General features: G+C 54.0%; 1 protein-coding gene across 2 annotated transcripts in view; it reads right to left on the reverse strand.

Moving 5' to 3' along the window:
- Window positions 1-7342, reverse strand: part of ACVR2B (activin A receptor type 2B) — a 177597-nt gene extending 170255 nt beyond the window's left edge. For both annotated transcript variants that reach the window (XM_073581540.1, XM_073581541.1), the window contains exon 1: window positions 6844-7342. In XM_073581540.1, coding sequence (XP_073437641.1) covers window positions 6844-6895 — 52 coding nt within the window. In that variant the 5' untranslated portion in view covers window positions 6896-7342. The remainder of the gene's footprint in view (window positions 1-6843) is intronic.
- Window positions 7343-18816: the final 11474 nt, after the last annotated feature.

The following is an 18816-nucleotide window of genomic DNA, read 5'->3' on the forward strand; positions in this document are numbered from 1 at the left end:
AGAGATTATTCTTTATGCATTTCCTTCCACAACAGTTTAGTATTGATAATTCCCTTAAACCACAAGTCTTGTATATAGGCCAAGAATCAGCGATGGACAAATCCATATCCTGTGGATAACAAGGATGCTGAGCCAAGGCGAGATGAAAGACCTAAAGCCAACAATTACATCAAGTAAGAAGACTGAGCTATCTATATTTACCAGCTCCGGCACGTGTTTGTGCGGTGCTCAGAGAGTTATTTTGCTCTATATAGTGCCAATATGTTTTCCTCAATCACATCAGACCTTGCGCCCAATAATCTAAATTTACCATCTCAGAGGAGCAGACTGGGGACAACTTCATTGGAAGTCAGTGTACATTCAGTATTCCGTATGTTCTGTAGGTTATTGGCAGGATTACGTGACCTCCACGTATTGGGACGCTCTGCGGCATTCGTTTTTTAGGTCATGTGCACACGTTGCGGATTTGGCTGCGGATTTTTCCGTGCAGATTTTGCTGAGTCCGCAGGTAAAATGACCTGCATTTTACCGGAGAATTTACTGCAGATTTCCTGTGGATTTTGTCCAGATTTCGCCTGCGCTTTTACACCTGCGGATTCCTATAATGGAAGAGGTGTAAAACAGAACTGACATGCTGCGGAAAATAAACCGCTGCAAATCTGCGCGGAATTTTCCGCAGCATGTGCACAGCGGATTTGGTTTTCCATAGGTTTACATGGTACTGTACACCGCATGGAAAACAGCTGCGGATCCGCAGGGCCAAATCCGCAACGTGTGCACATACCCTTAAGGTGGCAGTACATTGTTTCAGTGCTGGGGGTCCAGGGATAGAATCCTAGAAATAACAGAATCGGCATTACTTTCCCCTTCTTTTCTGACATGACTGCAGCGGTGACGTCGTAAGTCCAGCACAATCACTGGATTCAGCGGTGTGATCAGTCAGTCCAGTGATTGGCTGCAGCAGTCATGTGCTGTACTTTTTTGCCAAAAATACAGTCAGAAGAGACCGCGGTTATGTAATTATCATTGTTATTTGTTCAAGAATGAGCAATGCAGAGCCCTGTACTTCAGCTCCCAGCAGTTGGACCCCCCCCAGCAATCTGTTAAGTTATCCACATACTATAGCTGAAAACTAATAACCCTTTAAGTACCAAACTAGGCAGTGGGCTTAAGGATTTGAAGTTTAGCTAAATGCCTAAAGTTACCGTATTTTTCGCACTATAAGGCCTCTTTCACACTTCTGTTTTTGACCATCAGTCAAAATCCGCCAGGTTTTGAAAAAAAACGGATCCGCCATTTTTTTTTGCGGATCCGTTTTTTCCCCATTGAGTTGCATTACTGGCGGATCTTGACGGATGGCCATCCGTTGGATCCGTTTTTGTGAGGATCTGCCAAATTTTTTTCGTCCGCCGGCATGCCTGGACGGAGCTTGCAACGTTTTTTTGTTGTTGGATCCGCATTTTCCAGTGCGCATGCCTGGAGAAAGGAAGTCAGGGAGAAAATTAACCCTGTAATCCTTTCTGCCGGACGATAAAAACTCTCTCTCTCTCGGCCAGCAGTTCCTTTAAAATTCTTCATTCTGCGGATCCATTAAAAAAAGGATCCTGTGGCATCCGTTCACATCAGTTAGGAACGGATCCGCTTTTCCGCCTTTTTGGCGGATTTTACCTGACACAAAAAACTGAAAAGAAGTGTGAAAGAAGCCTAAGAGAGCCGCTGCCCCTGCACCGGAGCACAGCCCGCCGCCACCACCACACCACAGAGCCCCGCGGCACCCACACCAGCCTCCAGCCATGGTCGGACGTGAGTGTATTGCGACCATAAGACGCACCCCCCACTTTCCCCCAAAATATTTTGGGGAAAAAGTGCGTCTTATGGTCCGAAAAATACGGTACCTAACCATGATGTAAGTATGGACTGGTCTGGCATAGTTTTAGAAAGAACACAACAATACCAACTCACTGGATGTCAAAAATAAATGAAAAGGGATCCAAGGGGTAACGTGTCAAGCCTGACATGCCAGGGTGAGGAGACTTAAGCCACAATGCTCCTCTGGGAAATATGCAAAGTGTCTCTTCTTAGACAAAGAGGATGAGAACTCTAATGCCACCCATAGGGAGTAGCAATGCCACAAGTCAATATCGACTCTCCAACAACTTAGGACAAAAGTCAAAACCAAAATCTCAATTTGCAGACAATGCGCTCCGGATTTTGGCTTTTGTCCAAGGTCATGTGACAGGGGTCATTGGAGAGTCGATATGAACTTTTGGGATTGCTACTTCCTATGGGTGGCCCTAGAGTTCTAGTCCTCTTCCTCTCTGAAGACATTTTAAATGAAAAGAAACACTGAGGACACATTCTTGTAACGACATGAACTTTGACTGCTGGTCTGGCTGTGCCTTGGGGAGCACATGGATGGAATGAAGACATGCCACACACGGCCGGGGCTTGTTTACAGTACAGCAGGAACGCATGCTCTGTGGTTACTATTAAAGCCCTTCATCTCCTGGTTCTGCTGGGATTGGAGGACCACGGTGACATCATCAGCCTCTGCGATCCTAGTGTGTGTAAACACCATGAATCACAGCACCATTCCTACACTGCGCTCAAAAAACATCAAAACTCGCTACCGAAAATAGATGAACTCGTTAGAAACCTAAAAATACCGAAGAGCACTGATGTCAGCCACTATTTCAGACCTCGTGCAATACTCATTCAAGCTTGAATCCAAAAGCCCATGACTTGTACATAGCAGAGCGCCGTGTCATCAGCAGTGCCCACAATGACATGATTATTTCCTACGGGCTGTGACCCACATCCATAGACTTCTTGCGCTGACATTTTAAAAATAGCATTAAGCCACGAGACATAAAATTCTCCTGGGATCTGCAGTTCCTGCAATAGAAACATGTGCTACTAGTTCGCCGTGAGAATTCACATTTATAGGCGTCTGTCCCCTGTGTATTGTTGGGTTATGGGCGATCGCGAAAAGAGAACACTAAATGGACAACCCGTCATTTTTTTCACCCTTTATGACTTATGGACGTCACAGAAGAGGACCCCCTCCCCCAATAAGGTTTGCTGTACACATTAAACAGCTGTTGGATGAGGAGCAGCCAACTCTCCCAACCCCCACCGGTACACCTAAGAGTGCCCATGTGGACGTTGACCACTGCTGAACGTGCCTACGCTGAGCACATGGGCATTGGAACTAGACTACGGAGAAGGAAGATATCCCGGTCTGAAGAATCAGTCTTTTACATCCTGAATATAGCCGAAAGTGTTCACGTCACTTATCTTGGGAACAGATGGCACCAAGACCAGAAAAAGGCAAGATAATAAAGAGTAATTGTGACGCTATGGGCAGCCCTTGGGAGCTATACTTTGACATGCAGCACCTAGCTAAACATTGCATGACAAAGCACACCACTTCATGGCTGGGGCATTCACTGATGATAGTCATTAAAGGGTAATTCACACTAGCCACTTCAGAAGGACAATGCCCCCTGCCACACTGCAAACAAACGTCAAGTCGGAGGAACATAAAAAGCTCGAGGGGTAAACTTTACTCCAAATTGTTAAGATCGAAATATGATTGGGCATCCATGGGATGAGCTAATAAAACAAGTCCGACCCATGGAGGACGCACCCTTTAACCCACTGCTAATATCTTGGTACCAGACACCCTCAGAGGTCTTAGGGTGGACTGTGCCTTGATCAGTCAGTAGCGATTTGGGGGGAATGAGGTGAACTTTACACTGATCTGTATAGACTACCCCACTTCACATATGAGCCAATCTGAGAAACAACATGTCAGGCTGGATATGAGAATAATGGAAGATTACATAAACTTAAACTCGCCCATACAATGCAGTTGGGATTTGCAGTTCAGTAATAGAGCAGCATGTCGCCTCTGCTTAAATCAGAGCTCTCTTCACTGTCATAGTGAATAACAGTCCATGTTACAAAATAAGAGATCACAGGTAGCTCCTCTGCCCCTACCCAACAGAGCAGTGGCATTGTCTTCTTCCAGGCTACTCAGTCATCTCCTACAGCTGTGTATATACTGATTATACATAACAATGACAGGACATCATGGAGAATGTGAATTTTAAGCTTACTTCTCTTCTGAACTATTGACTTGCAGATAGGACTGGATTCCAGAGACTGACGAGCAATTGATGCCAACAGCAAGGAGGTGTAACCATAAACAGGCATGAATGCAATAGTAAAATGCCACAATAGGTGGCAGATATCTGTGCCCCATACACTGATCCCAAGGACTGCAGCTGTAGGGGACAGGTAGGGTCAGAGAAAGGTCATGGGACCCCAACACTTTAATCAGAAGCCAGTCATAGAAGCCAATGGAGGGAGTCTCCCGCAGACAATCACGTGTCTCCCATGCCCACTGGGTGCCCATGACCAGCCTTCAAATATCAACATTTTAAGACAAACTATATTGCATTAGCTGAAGCAGTACATGTGCCCTGTCCGTTCTGCCAAGGACCCAAGTCCCACACGTGCAATCGTTAAAATTGCATGCCAAATGAAAGCTAGGATAAACACGTAAAAATATCCAAATAAAAAAAAAAATAAACTACAAGGAGGAAATGCTCCCAATCTTGTCCCAACGGTATTTGACGATGTGCCCCATCTCCTGGGGGGGTTTTCAAGTGAGAATGAGAATCATGACAGTGCCAGGTTGTGTGTGTGTTATAAACACTGGCACTGAATTTTTAATGAGAGCCCTGAACAAAGAAAACAGAGACAGAGAGATGGTGGAAGGAGCACGCTGCCTCTTCAGCTGGCGTGCCACATTCCTAAACAAAACCCAGTGTGGACCCAGGCACACACCCCATTTATACATCTAATATAATGCACAGTATGGGTAGGGGTGGGCACGCCGTGCCCTTCAGCGCATACACCCAGCACAATGATAGAGGAGCAGCCTGCTCATCCCCAACACAAACAAACAGAATGCAAAATAAAGAGGATACAAAACACTAAACAAATAGTTACAATGTACATGCGCTCAAATATAGGTTAACCCCGTGTGTGCAGGAAAATGATACCCAGAATGGAGGTTTGGGGGGGATTTTTTGCTACTTCTTCCCCGTATGAAGGGCTTCTTCTGCCATGCCTTGGAAGAAGGAAAGGCTCCTATGTCTGTCAGATAAGGACATTCTAGCTTCTCAGGGATGGAGGTTACAGATTGTTTGCCAACCATAGAAGAGATCAGTTTCTCTCCTAGACTCCCACCCCTCCCATCCCCCTCCAGCAGTCATCATTAATAGGGGGGGCTGCAATCCCCCAACCCTAAAGCAGCCTTGGACCAGTCTGGGGTCTGGAGAAATTGCATTAGCCACTTTGGCAATAGGAGGGGAGGGGGTAGACTTGTAATGAATGAGACATTGCATGAGTAAGTCGGATATGGATTATATGTCATATGCACATCCACACTACATATATGTATATAGATACAGTATTTACATGCGATCTGGTGTGGATTTTCACCAACGCCCTGCCATTTCCACGGCTAGTATAGGCAGCCAGATGGGCACGCTTCCTGCACGGCTCTACATACTACAGGGGTTATGTGAGGTATAATAAGGACACGCCATGCCGTCGGCTCCAGCGACAACCCTCAGTATCAGATCCATACGTTACATGGTCTATGTGCCTGTACAGACGAGACACACGTGTAGATGGAGCACGGCACCCTTCATGGAAGGCTGGCCACCACCGGGCACCGATGAGCCAGTATGGCACACAATGCTCGGCGTGTTACACACATGGAAGCGGCTGTGTACACAGGACGACACCGACTTGTGGGAGGGGAAGGTTTATTTTACTGCAATGTAGCTACACAAGTCACAAATCAAAGCCAAAAATGAGCCCTATCATAAAAATGGCCAAGGGGCATCACAACCCTTCCCTACGAGCATCTGCCCACAGCACCCCAAAACCTTATTCTAAGGACTCCAAACCCTGGATTGTGCAGGGCAATGTACACTATTGTTCTCTGGAAGCAGCCCTTCCATCCAGGAGAGAAGGGCTACTAACAGGAAGTCCAAAAACCTGCCTGCCCCCATAATGGCTACTATATAGATGGATACTTTTGTAAACCGTGCACCATACTAACAGGAGACAGGGGTCCCCTATGTCGTTAAGGCTTCTTCCACCGGTGCCATAATCAGGATTTAGCCTGGTAATAGGCTGACCGCACGTGTGTCCTAGATTAGAGGAATAATTGGAAATAAAATCCCAGACACGTGCACAATATACAAAGACGCGGCCGTCATTCCCGGAAAACTTCCCGGAAGAAAGAAAATCTGGACAGAAATGTAACGGATCGAATAGACAGATTATTTTTTAGGCGAATTCTAGGGGGGCGTAGCAGCTGTGGCGTGTACCTAGCGGACTGGGTGCCAGGGGGGCGTTAACGGCCCACTTTGCCTTGGCTAGGGTATTTCAATAAAGGGTAGTGACCTGAACCTTTGCCCCTCTGCCCCAAGAGGGAAAAGCCCATAAAACCCAATATCCCATAAAGCAATGATTAATGGGAGCGATCCCGGCCAGTCCCTACAGCGTGCCGGTACCGCCCCCGTCACAACCACACGGTGACCATGGGTCGGAATCCTGGAACGTGAAGGCTCCGAGCGATTCCACGGATTAGGATTAACCGGATCCCATCGCCCTGGAGAAGCCCAGATTACAGGGGACATGGAGCAGAGAGGGGTTAGGAGGAGTTTGGAGAGCAGGTTAAAGTTCTCAGAGCACAGATATCTAGGCACAGCCAGGACCCCACGGAGGAGCACATGGCCCCACGCTGCCCCTTCTTACCTGCGCAGAAAGTTGCCAGAAGAAGCGCACAAGTCAGTCCCAGAGCCCCCATATTCCCAGGAGCTGGAGGTCTCACAGCCCATGCACCACCGCCACATACAATCCCATCCGAGCGAGAATTCCCTCACGTCGGTTACATGTGTCTCCAGCCGCCAGGCAGCCCCACACAGAAGCCGGGATCACCCACGCGTGGGCAACAAGGAAGGGGGGCGTGTAACGTTGGATCCGTGGGAATGAACTGTGTGTGAATGTGGAGCCCAGGCAGATCAAACAGCAGCAGTAGTGGCTCCCCCCCTGCCAGGACGACTCCACCTTCTGCAGCAAGCAGATTACACGGGGAGGGAGGGGCGGACACACAGGAGCCCAAACTTCACTGTGACAGAATCCACAGAGGGGAGGAGAGCGCCTCCCCAATATCCCAAATACTCGCAACTCTCCAAAATGGCTCCGAAAATGTAATGAGAGAGGAGCCAGGAGGGAAACCCGGATGTTTGATACAAAGAGGAGGGAGGGGAGCAGGGCACAGCCCCCCAGGCATGGGAACACAGGGGGAGGGGGCCGCGACATTCCTGCTTTACGATTGGTCGTGGGAGCTGTCAGTCACCAGAGTAAATGGCTGAGTAGTAAAGGGAGGGGAAGACGGTACACACGGACGGCAGACAGGCTGCTGGGAGCGTGGAGGGAAGGAGCTCACTACTCCCACCTACAGGGGCTCCTCACACCTCCACCTGCCTGCCCCCACCTACAGGGGCTCCTCACACCTCCACCTGCCTGCCCCCACCTACAGGGGCTCCTCACACCTCCACCTGACTGCCCCCACCCACAGGGTCTCCTCACACCTCCACCTGACTGCCCCCACCTACAGGGGCTCCTCACACCTCCACCTGACTGCCCCCACCTACAGGGGCTCCTCACACCTCCACCTGCCTGCCCCCACCCACAGGGGCTCCTCACACCTCCACCTGACTGCCCCCACCCACAGGGGCTCCTCACACCTCCACCTGACTGCCCCCACCTACAGGGGCTCCTCACACCTCCACCTGACTGCCCCCACCTACAGGGGCTCCTCACACCTCCACCTGCCTGCCTGCCCCCACCTGCAGGGGATCCTCACACCTCCACCTGACTGCCCCCACCTACAGGGGCTCCTCACACCTCCACCTGCCTGCCTGCCCCCACCTGCAGGGGCTCCTCACCTCCACCTGCCTGCCCCCACCTACAGGGGCTCCTCACACCTCCACCTGCCTGCCCCCACCTACAGGGGCTCCTCACACCTCCACCTGCCTGCCTGCCCCCACCTACAGGGGCTCCTCACACCTCCACGGGCTCCTCACACCTCCACCTGCCTGCCTGCCCCCACCTGCAGGGGCTCCTCACACCTCCACCTGCCTGCCCCCACCTACAGGGGCTCCTCACACCTCCACCTGCCTGCCCCCACCCACAGGGGCTCCTCACACCTCCACCTGACTGCCCCCACCCACAGGGGCTCCTCACACCTCCACCTGACTGCCCCCACCTACAGGGGCTCCTCACACCTCCACCTGCCTGCCTGCCCCCACCTGCAGGGGCTCCTCACACCTCCACCTGCCTGCCCCCACCTACAGGGGCTCCTCACACCTCCACCTGCCTGCCCCCACCTACAGGGGCTCCTCACACCTCCACCTGCCTGCCCCCACCTACAGGGGCTCCTCACACCTCCACCTGACTGCCCCCACCCACAGGGGCTCCTCACACCTCCACCTGACTGCCCCCACCCACAGGGTCTCCTCACACCTCCACCTGACTGCCCCCACCTACAGGGGCTCCTCACACCTCCACCTGACTGCCCCCACCTACAGGGGCTCCTCACACCTCCACCTGCCTGCCTGCAGCCACCTGCAGGGGCTCCTCACACCTCCACCTGACTGCCCCCACCTACAGGGGCTCCTCACCTCCACCTGCCTGCCTGCCCCCACTTACAGGGGCTCCTCACACCTCCACTTGCCTGCCCCCACCTACAGGGGCTCCTCACACCTCCACCTGCCTGCCTGCCCCCACCTGCAGGGGCTCCTCACACCTCCACCTGACTGCCCCCACCCACAGGGGCTCCTCACACCTCCACCTGACTGCCCCCACCCACAGGGGCTCCTCACATCTCCACTTGACTGCCCCCACCTACAGGGGCTCCTCACACCTCCACCTGCCTGCCTGCCCCCACCTACAGGGGCTCCTCACACCTCCACCTGACTGCCCCCACCCACAGGGGCTCCTCACACCTCCACCTGACTGCCCCCACCCACAGGGGCTCCTCACACCTCCACCTGACTGCCCCCACCCACAGGGGCTCCTCACATCTCCACTTGACTGCCCCCACCTACAGGGGCTCCTCACACCTCCACCTGCCTGCCTGCCCCCACCTACAGGGGCTCCTCACACCTCCACCTGCCTGCCTGCCCCCACCTACAGGGGCTCCTCACACCTCCACCTGCCTGCCCCCACCCACATGGGCTCCTCACACCTCCACCTGCCTGCCCCCACCCACAGGGGCTCCTCACACCTCCACCTGACTGCCCCCACCCACAGGGGCTCCTCACACCTCCACCTGACTGCCCCCACCCACAGGGGCTCCTCACACCTCCACCTGACTGCCCCCACCCACAGGGGCTCCTCACACCTCCACCTGACTGCCCCCACCTACAGGGGCTCCTCACACCTCCACCTGCCTGCCTGCCCCCACCTGCAGGGGCTCCTCACACCTCCACCTGCCTGCCCCCACCTACAGGGGCTCCTCACACCTCCACCTGACTGCCCCCACACACAGGGGCTCCTCACACCTCCACCTGACTGCCCCCACCCACAGGGGCTCCTCACACCTCCACCTGACTGCCCCCACCTACAGGGGCTCCTCACACCTCCACCTGCCTGCCTGCCCCCACCTGCAGGGGCTCCTCACACCTCCACCTGACTGCCCCCACCTACAGGGGCTCCTCACACCTCCACCTGCCTGCCTGCCCCCACCTACAGGGGCTCCTCACACCTCCACCTGCCTGCCTGCCCCCACCTGCAGGGGCTCCTCACACCTCCACCTGCCTGCCTGCCCCCACCTACAGGGGCTCCTCACACCTCCACCTGCCTGCCTGCCCCCACCTACAGGGGCTCCTCACACCTCCACCTGCCTGCCTGCCCCCACCTGCAGGGGCTCCTCACACCTCCACCTGACTGCCCCCACCTACAGGGGCTCCTCACACCTCCACCTGCCTGCCCCCACCTACAGGGGCTCCTCACACCTCCACCTGCCTGCCTTCCCCCACCTACTGGGGCTCCTCACACCTCCACGGGCTCCTCACACCTCCACCTGCCTGCCTGCCCCCACCTGCAGGGGCTCCTCACACCTCCACCTGACTGCCCCCACCTACAGGGGATCCTCACACCTCCACCTGCCTGCCCCCACCTACAGGGGCTCCTCACACCTCCACCTGCCTGCCTGCCCCCACCTGCAGGGGCTCCTCACACCTCCACCTGCCTGCCTGCCCCCACCTACAGGGGCTCCTCACACCTCCACCTGCCTGCCCCCACCCACAGGGGCTCCTCACACCTCCACCTGCCTGCCCCCACCCACAGGGGCTCCTCACACCTCCACCTGACTGCCCCCACCCACAGGGGCTCCTCACACCTCCACCTGCCTGCCTGCCCCCACCTACAGGGGCTCCTCACACCTCCACCTGCCTGCCTGCCCCCACCTGCAGGGGCTCCTCACACCTCCACCTGCCTGCCCCCACCTACAGGGGCTCCTCACACCTCCACCTGACTGCCCCCACCCACAGGGGCTCCTCACACCTCCACCTGACTGCCCCCACCCACAGGGGCTCCTCACACCTCCACCTGACTGCCCCCACCCACAGGGGCTCCTCACACCTCCACCTGACTGCCCCCACCCACAGGGGCTCCTCACACCGCCACCTGACTGCCCCCACCTACAGGGGCTCCTCACACCTCCACCTGCCTGCCTGCCCCCACCTGCAGGGGCTCCTCACACCTCCACCTGCCTGCCCCCACCTACAGGGGCTCCTCACACCTCCACCTGCCTGCCCCCACCTACAGGGGCTCCTCACACCTCCACCTGCCTGCCTGCCCCCACCTGCAGGGGCTCCTCACACCTCCACCTGACTGCCCCCACCTACAGGGGCTCCTCACACCTCCACCTGCCTGCCTGCCCCCACCTGCAGGGGCTCCTCACACCTCCACCTGACTGCCCCCACCTACAGGGGCTCCTCACACCTCCACCTGCCTGCCCCCACCTACAGGGGCTCCTCACACCTCCACCTGCCTGCCCCCACCTACAGGGGCTCCTCACACCTCCACCTGCCTGCCTGCCCCCACCTACAGGGGCTCCTCACACCTCCACGGGCTCCTCACACCTCCACCTGCCTGCCTGCCCCCACCTGCAGGGGCTCCTCACACCTCCACCTGCCTGCCCCCACCTACAGGGGCTCCTCACACCTCCACCTGCCTGCCCCCACCCACAGGGGCTCCTCACACCTCCACCTGACTGCCCCCACCCACAGGGGCTCCTCACACCTCCACCTGCCTGCCCCCACCTACAGGGGCTCCTCACACCTCCACCTGCCTGCCTGCCCCCACCTGCAGGGGCTCCTCACACCTCCACCTGCCTGCCCCCACCTACAGGGGCTCCTCACACCTCCACCTGCCTGCCCCCACCTACAGGGGCTCCTCACACCTCCACCTGCCTGCCTGCCCCCACCTGCAGGGGCTCCTCACACCTCCACCTGACTGCCCCCACCTACAGGGGCTCCTCACACCTCCACCTGCCTGCCTGCCCCCACCTGCAGGGGATCCTCACACCTCCACCTGACTGCCCCCACCTACAGGGGCTCCTCACACCTCCACCTGCCTGCCCCCACCTACAGGGGCTCCTCACACCTCCACCTGCCTGCCTGCCCCCACCTACAGGGGCTCCTCACACCTCCACGGGCTCCTCACACCTCCACCTGCCTGCCTGCCCCCACCTGCAGGGGCTCCTCACACCTCCACCTGCCTGCCCCCACCTACAGGGGCTCCTCACACCTCCACCTGCCTGCCTGCCCCCACCTACAGGGGCTCCTCACACCTCCACCTGCCTGCCTGCCCCCACCTGCAGGGGCTCCTCACACCTCCACCTGACTGCCCCCACCTACAGGGGCTCCTCACACCTCCACCTGCCTGCCCCCACCTACAGGGGCTCCTCACACCTCTGCCTGCCTGCCCCCACCTACAGGGGCTCCTCACACCTCCACCTGCCTGCCTGCCCCCACCTACAGGGGCTCCTCACACCTCCACCTGCCTGCCTTCCCCCACCTACAGGGGCTCCTCACACCTCCACCTGCCTGCCTGCCCCCACCTGCAGGGGCTCCTCACACCTCCACCTGACTGCCCCCACCTACAGGGGCTCCTCACACCTCCACCTGCCTGCCCCCACCTACAGGGGCTCCTCACACCTCCACGCTCCTCACACCTCCACCTGCCTGCCTGCCCCCACCTACAGGGGCTCCTCACACCTCCACCTGCCTGCCCCCACCTACAGGGGCTCCTCACACCTCCACCTGCCTGCCCCCACCTACAGGGGCTCCTCACACCTCCACCTGCCTGCCCCCACCTACAGGGGCTCCTCACACCTCCACCTGCCTGCCTGCCCCCACCTGCAGGGGCTCCTCACACCTCCACCTGACTTTCCCCACCTACAGGGGCTCCTCACACCTCCACCTGCCTGCCTGCCCCCACCTGCAGGGGCTCCTCACACCTCCACCTGACTGCCCCCACCTACAGGGGCTCCTCACACCTCCACCTGACTGCCCCCACCTACAGGGGCTCCTCACACCTCCACCTGACTGCCCCCACCTACAGGGGCTCCTCACACCTCCACCTGACTGCCCCCACCTACAGGGGCTCCTCACACCTCCACCGGACTGCCCCCACCTACAGGGGCTCCTCACACCTCCACCTGACTGCCCCCACCTACAGGGGCTCCTCACACCTCCACCTGACTGCCCCCACACACAGGAGCTCCTCACACCTCCACCTGACTGCCCCCATCCACAGGGGCTCCTCACACCTCCACATTACTGCGCCCACCTACAGGGGCTCCTCACACCTTCACGTGCCTGCCTGCCCCCACCTGCAGGGGCTCCTCACACCTCCACCTGACTGCCCCCACCTACAGGGGCTCCTCACACCTCCACCTGCCTGCCTGCCCCCACCTGCAGGGGCTCCTCACACCTCCACCTGACTGCCCCCACCTGCAGGGGCTCCTCACACCTCCACCTGACTGCCCCCACCTACAGGGGCTCCTCACACCTCCACCTGCCTGCCTGCCCCCACCTGCAGGGGCTCCTCACACCTCCACCTGACTGCCCCCACCTACAGGGGCTCCTCACACCTCCACCTGACTGCCCCCACCCACAGGGGCTCCTCACACCTCCACCTGACTGCCCCCACATACAGGGGCTCCTCACACCTCCACCTGACTGCCCCCACATACAGGGGCTCCTCACACCTCCACCTGACTGCCCCCACATACAGGGGCTCCTCACACCACCTGACTGCCCCCACATACAAGGACTCCTCCCACCTCCACATTACTGCGCCCACATACAGGGCTCCTCACACCACCTGACTGCCCCCACATATAGGGGCTCCTCACACCTCTACCTGACTGCCCCCACACACAGGGGCTCTTCACGCCTTCACCTGAATGCCCCCATACACAGGGGCTCTTCACGCCTCCACCTGAATGCCCCCACACACAGGGGCTCTTCACGCCTCCACCTGAATGCCCCCACATAAAGGATTTCCACACACCCCCCCCCCAATTGCTGTGCAAGACTACATCAATTATATCTGACTACTACTGATAGTTTTTATATTCTCTGGAAAAAATATACCTAGAGCATGCAGAGTCTCCATAAAAGAAATACATAATTTTATTTTATTTTTTAAAGATTTTTTGCTACATTCTGGTCTCGGGCTTTTTCTTCTGCTTTAAGGTTGTGTGCAAAAGACATCTTTTACAATCAGGTGAAGCTGACAAGGTTTTCAGGCAGAAGACACTCCAGGAAACTGGCGTTTTGTCTTTGTTTTTTGTCATTCCATGAGTATTTTTCCAACGACTTTGGCACTAGAGTTTTTTATTTAATTTGTTCTGTTTTTCCATGGTTTTTGTAACTTTTTTTTCTGTTATTTTCCAGTCATTTTTTAACTCCCTTGAATAATGAAGAAACTGCTAGCTGGTTTGTTTTATAAGCAGAACAATGGCAGAATGTTCCAAAAGGAATCGGGCGTCTTTCGAGCTTTCCCATTCGCTTGTATTTTAAAGGTCAGAGAGTCTTCAGAGTGGAAAACGCCAGAAGAAAGGATATGTGATGTCTTTTAACCCCTTGGCATTATTAGAAACCTGAAGTCGTTAAAAGATGTTCAAAAGCCTGAAGTGCATACAGCCAGTTATTTTACATACAGTGTGTCACACAAGTGAGTACACCCCTCACATTTTTATAAATATTTTATCTTTTCATGGGACGACACTGAAGATCTGACACTTTGTTACAATGTAAAGTGGTCAGTATGTACAGCATGTATAACGGTGTAAGTTTGTGAAATTGAAAATGGCCAAATTGTGCCCAATTAGCCTTTTTCCTTCCCCAGTTTCATGTGACTCATTAGTCTTACAAGGTCTGAGGTGTGAGTGGGGAGAAAATTTGGTGTCATCGCTCTCACTAACTCATACTGGTCACTGGAAGTTCAACATGGCACTAAACTCTGAGAATCTGAAAAAAAAGAATTTTGTTCTACAGTAGATGTACAAAGATGGCCTAGGCCAGTGGTGGCGAATCTATGGCACAGAGGGTGCACGTGTAAGGAGCTGGACCGGACCGTGGGTACCTCCATACCTGGTCCGGAACTGAAGGGGCTGCATCTTTTTCTGGGGGGAAGCCTGAGGGAGTTGGACCTTCCCCTGCTGTAGGAGGGAAGGAAAGGAAAGGAGAGACGGAGTTTCCAGCTGACAGGAGGCGGCAGGGAGAGCCTGGAGAGAGCACGCTGACACAAGGGGATAAGAAGAAAAAGCGCATGCTGCAGCAGGAGTTGGCGCCAAGTAAGTACAGCGTGCAGAGAAGAGAGAGCGCGCTTTGCTTCCCCCTTCTGAGAGTGCTGGCCCTCTGACAGGCTGTGATGCTGCTGTCCGGAATAGGAGCTGTGGTGCTGCGGGGAATTAGCTGTGTCAGCAGAGCGGAGTGTGCGGAGCCGTGCCAGCAGAGCGGAGCTAAGCCAGGGGCTGTACACTAGGAGACAGTGAGTACCGCACTCGCTCTGCCCAAGAGTGACCATATACTCAAAAGAGCACTCCTGCTGAGGACCAAGACAGACCGACAGTACGCTGTTATGAGTTCATTTTCCCCTTCACCATTGAGGTCTGATGAACTCCCTCTTCTGGTGAAGGAAGGTAGTGAGGATGATTACCAAGCACCTGAGCTGGGAGAGGATGACTGGGATCTCTGACTGGATATAAGGCAGCCGACGCCTTTCTGCCTCGCTGGTGATTTCTCTGTGGAATTCTAGGAGACCAGTCTGATTCCTGCTCCTCAAAAGCTAAGTTTTCTGCTTTGCCTTTTTGCATTTGTGTTTTGGTTTTAGTTTGCCTTGCTTTTCTGGATTCTGCCATTCCCTGCTGGGGTGAGCTGAATTCCTTTTTTGTCGGTTTGCTCTGTCTTCAGAAAATACCTGAGTACTGACATAGTCTTTTTGAAGCCTAGCGTCTTCAGGGCCTTTTTCCCTGTCAGTCTGTTGGCTCTTATTTTTATAGGGTTTTTCGCGGATTGCAGGCAGCAGCTTTCCTATCCTGTCCTATCTAGTTAGCTTGGGCCCCATCATTTGCTCAGTCTATCTTTCTGTCTGTGTTAGTATTTTCATCTTGCTTCACCATCATTATATGTTGGGGGCTGCCTATTGCTTTGGGGTCTGCTCTGGGGCAGTTTAGATTTCCCTTTCTGTCTTTAGGCTAGGCAGTTCTCCGGCTGTGATCGAGGGGTCTAGGGCATCGTAGGAACCCCCCACGGCTACTGCTAGTTGTTGTTGATAGGTTCAGGGGTCTGCAATCCGATAGCTGCCAACTTCTCTGATTTTCTGGACTTAGCTAGCATTTCTGTTTTTGCCTCCTACGGTGACTCATTCATAACAGTACGCGGTGAGCGCCCTCTGTGTAAACGTGGACCTGCCAGCCTCCGTGACCGGAGGAGACTCCCTTGACAAGCCTGAGACAGTCGCTAGTGCGTGCAGGCCTGGCTTGTGCAGTGACAGATCTGAGCCCCTGAGAGTAGTAGCTGGACTGACCGAGGAGCGCGGCACTCTCCCTTTGGTGACACGTTCTGAGTGTGGACTTGTGACTAAGAGTGTTGACAGCAGCACCCCCGCTCACCGCCCAGCATCCTGTTGTTTTCCCTGGAGGCTGTTGCTTTATCGTGGACAAAGATTTGAGAGCCTGCATGCGCCGCTGTTGTCAGTGCCACCGTTGGATTCCCGCCTGTCAGAAACTGCGACGAGATGACCTGCGCCGCTGTTGCCGGTGCCACCGTTGGAACCCTGTATTACCTCATAACTGAATACTACAGTCCGATTGTTGTGAGTTCATTTTCTGGTCTTCCAGTTGTGAGTTCTCCTTCCAGGCTCCCTCTGGTGGTAACAGGAGGTAGTGAGGCTGATTTAATCAGTGGAGATCTGCCACCTGATAAGGAGGATGACAATTGGACTTCAGGAATCTCACACTGGATTTAAGACAGTCGACGCCCTATTCTGGTGCTGGTGATTCCTTCTGGCTTGTCAGGTCTTGGTTCTCAGCTCTGTTCCAGTCAGCTCAAGCTAAGTTTTTCTGCTAATTTTCACACTTGATTTTGTTGGTCTATTCAGTTTTTTGTGTGGTGCTGAATTTCCACTCTTATTTATCTGTATTTGCCAATTTGCTTTTTGTCCCTTATTAGATTGGCCTCTTTTTGCTCTGTCTCAGAATATTTCAGAGTGCTGATATAGTGGGAGAAGTCTAGTGACTTAAGGGTTAATTTTGTTATCAGAAGTGTTGGACATTATTTTTGTAAGGTTTTTGGCAGATTGCAGACAGTGTCTTGCCTTTCCTGTCCTTTCTAGTTAGTTTGGGCCCCATCGTTTGCTCTGCCTATTTTCCTGCCTGTGTTTGTGCTTTCATCTTGTTTCACCGTCAATACATGTGGGGGGCTGTCTTTCCTTTGGGGTGTGCTCTGGGGCAGTTAGTTTTCCCCTTTTCTTGCTTCAGGCTTATGTAGTTCTCCGGCTGTGACGAAGCGTCTAGGATCATCGTAGGTAGGCTCCACGGCTGCCGCTAGTTGTGTGGTCAGGACCAGGGATCTGCAATCTACATAGTTACCAACCTCTCTGGTTTTCTGTGACTTAGCTTGTTTTGATTTTTCCTCCTCGGTGACCCATTCATAACAGAATCACCAGCCATACCGCAGATTCTAGGGTACTCAAAAGCAGGAAGAAGTTGTTAAAAAAGAAGAGAAAAAAAAGAGGAAAAAAGTGTCAGAATTTTTTTGTTTTATATATATTTATCTATTTTTTCCTATTTTTTTCTCTGGGGCCGTAGGAGGTTTTTTTTTTCCCTAATGGAGATTAAGCAATTGTCTGATCGTGTGGAGCGACTTGCTGCTGAGGTGCAGGGAGTTTCTGCCTACCTCGTTCAGTCACATGCTGCTGAGCCTAGGATCCCTACTCCTGATGTGTTTTCTGGGGATCGGTCTAAATTTCTGAATTTTAAGAATAATTGTAAATTATTTCATGCCTTGAAGCCTAACTCATCGGGGAACTCTGTGCAGCAGGTTAAAATTGTAATCTCCTTGCTGTGCAGCGATCCCCAGGATTGGGCTTTTTCTCTGACACCTGAAAATCCTATTCTGACTAATGTGGATGCATTTTTTCAAGCCTTAGGGTTGTTGTATGATGAACCTAATGCTGTTGATCAAGCTGAGAGAACCCTGTTGACATTAAACCAGGGTCAGGATTCTGCAGAGTTATACTGTCAAAGATTTTGAAAGTGGGCGGTCCTTATTACATGGAATGATAGTGCATTGGCAGCTCTCTTTCGGAAGGGTTTATCAGAGACCGTAAAAGATGTTATGGTGGGATTTCCTGTTCCCTCTGGTCTGGATGATTCTATGTCATTAGCCATTCAAGTTGATCGGCGTTTACGTGAACGTAAAACTACTCGGGAGGCGCTGCCACCTTTTGAACAAACGTCTGAACCTATGCAATGTGATGGGGTTTTGTCTAGGGCGCAACGTCAGGAGTTTAGAAGGCGTAATAAGCGGTGTTTTTTCTGTGGAGATGCCTCTCATACTATTTCTGTCTGCTCTAAATGAGAGAAATGTTTTGCACACACATTTGCTGTGGGCAGTGTACAAACTAAGTTCCTTTTGGCAATTACTCTGATCTGCTCCTTATCCACGTTTTCCACTAAGGCTTTTGTGGATTCTGGAGCAGCGTTGAATCTGATGGATTTGGACTTTGCTAAACGTTGTGGTTTTTCTATGACGCCTCTGCGGACGCCTATTCCTTTGAGGGGTATTGATGCTACTCCTTTGGCGGAGAATAAACCTCAGTTTTGGACCCAGGTGATAATGCGAGTTGCCCCAGACCACCAAGAAAATTTGAAAATTTTTGGTGCTGCATAATTTGCATGATACTATTGTTCTGGGTTTTCCCTGGTTGCAAACTCATAATCCAGTTTTGGATTGGAAATCTGGGACTGTGGTGAGTTGGGGTTGTCAGTGTGTTCTTAGGGACGCTCCAGTTTTCTCCACCTCTCCTCAGTCTCATGATATTCCTGATTATCTGGCCGATTTTTCTCATGTATTTAGTGAGAGTAAGTCTGCGTCTTTGCCTCCTCATAGGAGTTATGACTGTGCAATTGAGTTGATGCCA

This window comes from Dendrobates tinctorius, unplaced genomic scaffold (genome assembly GCF_039654945.1).
Source record: "Dendrobates tinctorius isolate UK_male_01 unplaced genomic scaffold, ASM3965494v1 ptg000070l, whole genome shotgun sequence".
Classification (NCBI taxonomy): Eukaryota; Metazoa; Chordata; class Amphibia; order Anura; family Dendrobatidae; genus Dendrobates; species Dendrobates tinctorius.